This window comes from Octodon degus, unplaced genomic scaffold (assembly GCF_000260255.1).
Source record: "Octodon degus isolate 3935 unplaced genomic scaffold, OctDeg1.0 scaffold00281, whole genome shotgun sequence".
Taxonomy (NCBI): domain Eukaryota; kingdom Metazoa; phylum Chordata; class Mammalia; order Rodentia; family Octodontidae; genus Octodon; species Octodon degus.
The window spans coordinates 1,635,941-1,644,191 of record NW_004524857.1 but is presented as its reverse complement, the minus strand read 5'-3'; the positions used below and the strand labels follow the sequence as shown (position 1 = coordinate 1,644,191).

The 8,251-nt window shown below is 41.1% G+C and overlaps 1 protein-coding gene and 1 pseudogene across 1 annotated transcript in view; both read left to right on the top strand.

The window, feature by feature from the left end:
- Positions 1–1,960: 1,960 nt before the first annotated feature.
- Positions 1,961–8,251, top strand: part of Cfap69 (cilia and flagella associated protein 69) — a 71,687-nt gene continuing 65,396 nt past the window's right edge. The window contains exon 1 of the mRNA XM_023707129.1: positions 1,961–2,241. Within this exon, the coding sequence (XP_023562897.1) occupies positions 2,146–2,241 (96 nt within the window). The 5' untranslated portion in view covers positions 1,961–2,145. The remainder of the gene's footprint in view (positions 2,242–8,251) is intronic.
- Positions 2,902–6,531, top strand: LOC111814225 (annotated as a pseudogene).

Below are 8,251 nucleotides of genomic sequence, written 5' to 3'. Positions count from 1 at the left end.
TGGAACTTGGGCAAAGGAATTTCAAGGCAGACAGGGAGTCAACAGTAAAGCCCTACAGACGAGCACTACAGGATAAAGAAAAATAGGTGCTTGCAGATTTCAACAAATGTTGGTAATGTCTAAGCAGTTGCAAAGGTCCAACAGTGAGGGAAGCAGAAGAATATAGCATGGAAATAAGGACGACAGGAAGTGTTCATTGCTCCTTCGAAGAACCCTGGTTTGTTTGGGTACAGTTTGCTTCAAGTGCTTCCACGTTTTAGGGACCAGAAACATCATTTGGTTACGAGGTGGAAGAAACTTAGAAATCAACTGATCAACTTGTAACCAGTGAGGAGAAACCCCAGAGATGTGAAGTGACATTTATTTTTAATTGGGATTGTTATGTATACATTCCATGGAATATACAAAATACATTTAAATCTTGAAAAAAATCTCTGAAGGTTACCAAAATAATTTTAAATAAAATACAACAATTAAAAGGGATAAAGGTTTTGTTTCAAAGTTTTCAAGGCCCTTGTATTTGGATTTATGTACTCATACTAATTTTCACCCTGAGCAGCTTTTTTTACTCAAACCTAGACCCTTGCATTGTATTCAAGGATACAGTTGCAACGATAGAGATAATCATAATCTTGGCTGTACTGATTATTTATTATGTGCCAAACATCACTTAGCAAACACTATCTCACTGCTCAGAACCCTTATTTTTTTATATTTTTAAATAATTTTATTGAGAAACAAATAGCAATGAGACAGTTTCAAAACCAATTAGTAGGACAGTTTCAATATTTAATACATTGCAGGGCTGGGGAGACAGCTCAGTAGAATAAGAGCTTGCCTGGCAAGCTCAAGGGCCTGAGTTCAATCCCCGGTTCTGCAAAAAATAATAATAATAATTAATAAATTGCATATTGTTTTCTTCTTAGTGGTTATTCATAGTACAAGATGCAGATATGATATCCTGTCCACAATCACTATTAGAACAAATCTTTCTATTCACTGAATTAAGAAAAAGTAGCTGTATATCTATCCTAGCTATTTTGAATATACAGATACAAAATGGTCCTTCATTTGTTTTTTTTTTAATTTATTTATTTATTAATGTGTGTGTGTGTGTGTGTGTGGCCAGCTCAGCCCACCAGGAGGCGGGGCCGGCTGGCATGTGGTGCTGGGGATTGAACCGTGGTCCCTGTGCTTTGCTAAGCTTGTTCTAAGTAGGTGCTTTAGACCACTGAGCCATCTCACCAGCCCCGGTCCTTCATTTGTATCCCCTTTTTTTGTTTAGTTTTGTCAGAGAAGGGTATTCCATTGTCATTTAAATATTTTTTAATTAATTTTATTAAGAAACAGCAATGAGACAGTTTCAAAACAGGTCAGTAGGACAGTTACAATAATAAATACAATGAATATTTTTGTCTTCATAGTGGTTATTCATAGCACAAAATGCAAGCATGATATCCTGTCCACTGTTAGTACAAATTTTTCTTCTCGTTTAATTAAGAGAAAGTAGCTGTAAATCTATCCTTACTATTTTGTATATACAGATACAAAATGGTCGTTCGGAACCCTTCTCATGGATGAGAAGAGTAGGTTTTGAAGGGCTAAAGTGCACTAGATCCAATACATTGACTCAAAGCTCATGTGTAGGATACCTTGCTTAACACTGCAGGTGGACCACTAAGGTACAGAAAAGGTAAAAACCTGGAGAGTTGGGTGAGATAGGTCATACCTCTGGGGCAAGGCAGACTCCAGTTTTAGCACTATCCGTCCATCACAGCGCCCCTGTGTGTCGCTTGTGTGTCCCTCTGACACACCTAGAAAAAAAATACCCCTAACAGACTCCACAAGTATGGACAGACAGATTGAGCTTCGAAGGAGTCTGACTCTTCGGCTTTCCGTACTGTGCGCCGAGGCTCCGCCCCCGGCCCCGCCCCTAGCAACGCCAGCGCGTGTTGACAACCGCCGGGATCCTGCACCTCCGTGCCTGGTGGGCTGCAGTGGCGCTATGAGGGCTGTTTCTCGGCGGCCAGGGCCGTAGTCAGACCCCTCGGACGTGTTGCGACCCTGGCGGCTCTCTGGCGGACTTCCCTATCTGGTGGCCGCCGTTAGCCCCCGCCCGCCGTGCCCACCGGGGAGGCCGCGGCGATGGCCGAGCGCCAGGACCCCAGCAGGAGGAGCAAGTCCAGCAGCCCCCGCCGCATTCCGGTGATCGCTGTGGTGCCCGAGGACCCAGAGAAGCAGGTGAGCACGGGGTCAGCGCTGCGCGGGCGGACCGCGGAGCGACGTCTGGGGACAGAGCCGGGGTCCCAGGGCAGCAAGGGTGGAAATGAGGACTCCCAGTGGAGACCCGCGGGGGCGCGGGCAGCGGGACGCAGCTCGTAGGCGCAGAGCCCATCCCCTGGGAACTGTCGCTTGCCAGTGCTGCTGGCTGCCGTCATCAGCCCGTCTGGGGACGTCTACAAGCGCCCTGGTAGACTGAGCGGGAGAGGTCTCCTGCTCTTTGATAAGTGTGGCTATGAGGAAACTGGGAGGGAAGGAATCATTCTCAGTGAATTTGATTTGACAGCCAGATCGCTTCATTCTCACGGGGCTTTCATCTGCTGATCCGTTTTCAAGCGATATTTTTGATAGAGAGATAAAATTGTCCCCTGCTTAAATTTGCTGCCACTGAACCCTGCACTCAGTGGAGCGCAGTGCTGTTGAAATTAGAAATTAGGCATAGTTTTCACTAGAAATTAGAAATTGTTATAGGGTGGGTTGGAGAGAATTAGGAAAGAATATTTATTATATTTGGCTTGAGGCTTGCTTTTGTTGTGTTTGCTTCTGTTACGAATACAAAACTGATTCTTTCAGATTGGGTTGAAAATTTCTCCTTATAAACCCTTGGTTGGGTCTGCATTCATGGCGGAAGTGTTTCGAAACCCCAGTGCCCTCTTTTCATGCTAGGATTCCACTGGTCTCCCCAGAGAGCCATGACCATGATTATAAGTATTATACGCGCTTATAACTATGATTCCTAAGGAAGAATTCTGCCCTGTCTCCAATTACTGGTGTGGGACCACTGTGGGAATTTCTGTTGAGGCTTCGTGAGTCTCAGGCTGCGTCAGGAACCGCGTCTCCTGGGTTCGAATCCTGCAGCGTTGGAGAGTTCTTCGGCAGTGGCCAGCTGGCTGGGGACCGCTTCTGTGGGAATAGGGTTGAACTCTCTGAGGACGGTAAGACGTTTGCACAGTAACCTGAAGAGCAACAGTGCTGTGTGAAGAGCAAAAGTGCCCGGGAAATTTCTCTCATCCATCCTGCGGAGGTACTCCCAGCCGGGTGGGGAGAAGAGCCCTGAACAAATTTAGCTGTCCACGCCGAAGACCACGAGGAAGCCCAGCGGTTCACCGTAGTCCTACGCTCAGAGCAAAACCGAGAAGTAGGTGAAATTTGCTAACTAATGGCTCCCGTTTTTCTATTACTAGGTGTAAAAAACATTGGGCAAGGTTATGGAATGTTAAAGGAAAAAAAGGAAACACATTTTCAGCAGGCTGTTGCAAAAAAAACAAATCGTTGATAATGTAAGAAGTACAACAAAGGAAATGTATTTGTGGTGTATGTATCCATGTATTTGTATTTTCCTTTTGATTTCTCTTCTTACATTACTACCTATTCCTTCTCCTGCCTCTGCTACTAGCAGTAGTTTCATTTAAAAAAAAGAAACACTGAGAAAAAAAGGCAGTTTCTAACTAAAGAAATGAAATGGCATAGGAATGTTTTAGAGCAGGGAGAAATCTAGTGCTCTCTCAGCCTTCTTATTTTTGTTCTGTTTTGTTTCTGTATGTCTGTGGTTGCTTTTACAACTGAATCCACTAACACTGTGAAAATTTAATGAACAGTTATTTGGTTCCTTTACTCATAAAGTGAATTCTAGTGTTCCCAGTAGTAGTTCTGATAATAACCTTCTTAAATCTGCCTCCTGTCACTTAAGGAAAGACCTTTGGAATTCTAAATGTTTGCTATACTTTCAAACCAGTCTACTTCGACACCCTGTCCTCTGCTTGTGCTTGAAAGACATTTATCTCAGTGGCTGAAAGTAAGGCAGAGTCTACTTCAGTTCTTTATGCCAGCTCCATCACTTACTTGTGTGGCAGAAAGCAGCATGTCCTAAGTCAGTGGAGATAACAGTATTGATGTCCATGGAAAAAACTAAATAAAATAATAGAGAACTATTCAGTATATTGAAAACATATAGTCTATCTACATTCATTAATATCATCCATTATCCAGGAAGGTAAAGCTCCTAAAATTAGTTTGACTCTAAGGCTAATAGATTATCTAGAATTATATTCACAGATGGAGATTCCCTAATATAAAAATGCCACCTTGGAGATCTATTTTATTTATTTATTTATTTATTTATTTATTTATTTATTTATTTATTTATTTTGAGACAGTTTCACTGTACAGTTCAGGCTGGCCTTGAGTTTACTTTGTAGCCCAGGCTGGTCTTGAACTCAGAATAATCCTCCTGCCTCAGCCTCCTAAGTGCTGGGATTACAGATATACACCACCATGCCTAGCTCAGACCTATGTTTTTTGTCTTGTTTTGTTTTGCGGAACCAGGGATTGAACTCAGGCCCTTGTGCTTGCCAGGGAAGCACTTATTCTATTGAGCCATCTCCCCGGACCCCCAGACCTATGTTTTTAATGGCTATTTTTCTAATTTTGCTTACTAGAGACCTAAATACAATCATTTTACTAACCCTAAACTGAGTTTATGTATTTCTTCAGTACATAGGCTTGAAAATTGTTGCCCAAGGCAGTGCATGAAATATGCAAGTTATTTTGTACATTTTAAATGTATGCTTTAAATTGTGTTATGGTTTGAGTCTGGGATTCTCCTTCCCAAAATTGCTGTCCTGATGCCCATCAGTTCTTTATGAAAGTGAGCGATTTTGTGTTTTTCACTACTGTATCGTAAGCACTTAGAACAATGCCTGATCCATAAGCACCCAAAAACTATCTGTAAATAGATGATCATTGTTAGCTGATCTTATTTACCCCCAAATCTTAAATTATCACTCTAATCCCATGATTCAGAACTTGTGTCCCAAATTTAACTGATTTCCAACCTCGTCACAGACTACTCCAGTATGCCCTATGGCCTATGGAGAGACCGTTCCTGTGATCCCTCTGACTGGGGGATTACCCTAACCTTTCTTCTTTCTTCCACCACATCCATCATTCACTAGGTCCTTCTCATTCAAACTCCTTGATTTTTTTAACCCCATACTGTGTCATCTATATGAGTCGCCAAAATTTTATCTGATTCAAGTTGCAGACTGGTATCCTACAGTCTAGACTGATCTCCTGCCATCTAGGACTCTCCAGCTTAGTATTCACCCAGCAGACAAAATGATCTTTTTATTATTATACTCTGCTGATTAAATCTTGTGGATAAATGAGATCATAGACCAAAGATTGTTGTAGGGAAGAGTCACCCACCATCATTTGCTTTGGTCAGACACAGAAGAAACAAAGGAAGAGTAATAGTGGGAGAGAAGGATCTCTGTGTTCTGACTGGAATCTTTAAGTTGTTTCTCAGGTTGGTCCTGACTTAGAAGCAGGGAGTACAAAAAAAGGGGGCAGACTGAGAGTTATTGACCAAATATTGACTTTTCTGGGCCAATTGTTGTACAGGTTGTGACTTGGCTTCCCAGGCTGGTGGCTGCAGAGGCGTGGGACAATGTTCATTTGTCACACGTCTATTTATATTTTTAGTCTCTCAAGATCGTCAGTGTTTTTTTAAGATCTCCAGTACCACATACAAGGCCTTCTGTAAAATTTCATTAAATATTGACACCTACTTGAGTTCAGGGAAATGTATACCCCATACCTAGCATATTTCCTGAAACAGGACCTGCTAATAAATCTTTGTGGAAGCAGAAAAAGGCAAAGGCAAAGGAAGATAAAGGGAGGAAGAACTATTTAAAAATATGTCGGAGTAACAGGGCTCTGAACTATGGCTGCTAGACAAGGCGTGGGGGGTGTAGAGTTGGGCTGCGACTACTGTCACCTCCAGAAAAGGATCAGTGTGTTTTCAGGAAATGCCGAATCGCGAGTCTTGCTCTCAATAACCTGCTTATTTGTTGCTAGCAACTGGACAATGCTAGAGCTACAAAACGAAGGAAAGAAGTTGAAACCTTTAAGCACCCGATTCAGGATCCGGAAGCAGTTCAAGATTTAGATAGGCATTCAGATTCTGAACAAGGAAAATACTTAAATTGGGATGTTGTTTTCAGATTTTTATAGAAATGTATTCAGAAAGAAACAGAAAGTCTTAGAACCACAAAACCAAGTGTATCAGTCTCAACACAAACCTCCAGACAGAAAAAAATGCAAGAAATCAGTAGTTTGGTCAGATATTTCACCAAATATGCGAAGAAAAATGCCAGTTTGTACGGACAGCTGCAGGACTTATTGGAGACTTCAACAGAGACCAGGGAATGCTACACTGAAATATTGTGTACTTACTTTTGCCTTGTGTAGTAGCTTTGTATTATATACTGATAAACACTGCATTCTTGTCTAGTAAACATTGGGACTTTAATGTGTACAGGTTGACTGAGACACCTGTACTAATTTTGTAGCCCACCGGAAAAGTTTGTAGATCACAATTTTGCCTTTCTGCAAAAATAAACCTTCAATTGTAAAACTAATAATGGAAATCTCACATGAAAATGTGTCACTATGCTGGTTTATAAGAAAGAATAAAATTATCAATGCAAGAACAAAAAAACTATGTCATGCACATAAGATACAAATCAACATGAATTGATAATGCAAGATAAATCCAAAAGGAAGCTATTCTTTAGTCTTTACTATACCTGATTTCTTATCAAAAGTTGTATGTATCTACTGGGGAGTCAGGTAATATAGGTAGGTATTAAAAAGAAAATCCTACATTGACTTTTCATTTCAATATAATTATCTAAGTCTTAAAAGTAAATTTGCAAGGCGGTTGGGGAGATGGCTCAGTAGAATAAGTACTTGCCTGGCAAGCCCAAGGACCTGAGTTCAATCCCCAATTCTGAAAAAAAGTTAACTATTGCAGAAAATGAGAAAATAAAATCCTATGGTATCTATGCATATAATCTGAGACTACAGAAGGAAAAGAGAAAAGACAACTGATGCCACTGGCACAGAAAGACATGTGAATCAGTGGAACAGAATAGAAGATGCAGAAACAACTCTAGCCAGATTCAGCTATCTAATCTTTGACACAAGCCAAAAGCACATGCTGGAGGAAAGGTAGCCCTTAGCAAAAGGTGCTGAGAAAACTGGCTATCGACATGCAGAAGATTGAACCTGTATCCTTGCCATATGCTAAACTAAAATCAAAATGTAAATGATCTAAATATTAAAGCAGAAACAATCAGTAGAAGACCTTGAAAACATAAAACTTTATGAGGCAAGGATTTTCTGAATAACACCTTAATTGTATAAGAAATAATATAAGAATTAACAAATGGATGTACAGTAAATTAAAAAGCTTATAGACAACAGAGGAAACAGCCAACAAAGTGAAGAGACAGCCTAGAGAATGGGGAAGAAAATTGTCAGCTACAGCTTAGACAGAGAACTAATACCTAGAATATATAAAAACTCAAAATATTATATTCCTCAATTTAAAGATCCTATCAAAAAATTGGGCAACCAAAAGGAAGAAGTACAAATGTTCAACGAATACTTGAAAAACATGTTCAACACCTCTGGCCATTAAAGAAATTCAAATTAAAACAACACTGAGATTCCATCTTACTCCCAAAAGAATGGCCACCAGCAGGAAATCCAAAAACGATAAATGCTGGCAAGACTGTGGGAGAAAAGGAGCACGGCTACATTGTCTGTAATCGTAAGCTAGTACAATCTCTATGGAAATCAAAGTGGTGACTCCTCAAAATGCTGAAAATAGAAGTTCCACTCAACCCAGATGTTCCCCCTCTAACTATCTTCTCAGAAGAGTTAAGGCCTGCTTAGGCAGAGCCCAGTGGCCGGGGTTCGATCCGCAGCATATTGTGCCGGCCACGTCCCCAGGGCGCGCTGAGAGGGAGATTGAGACTGGCTGTGGTGCACACCTGTAATCCCAGTGCTTGGGAGGCTGAAAACAGGAGAACCACTATGAGTCCAATCTAGATAGAAAGACCCTTCTGTAGGGACTTAAAGTTCAACATATCAATACTTGATGGAAAAATACCTGTTCCATGTT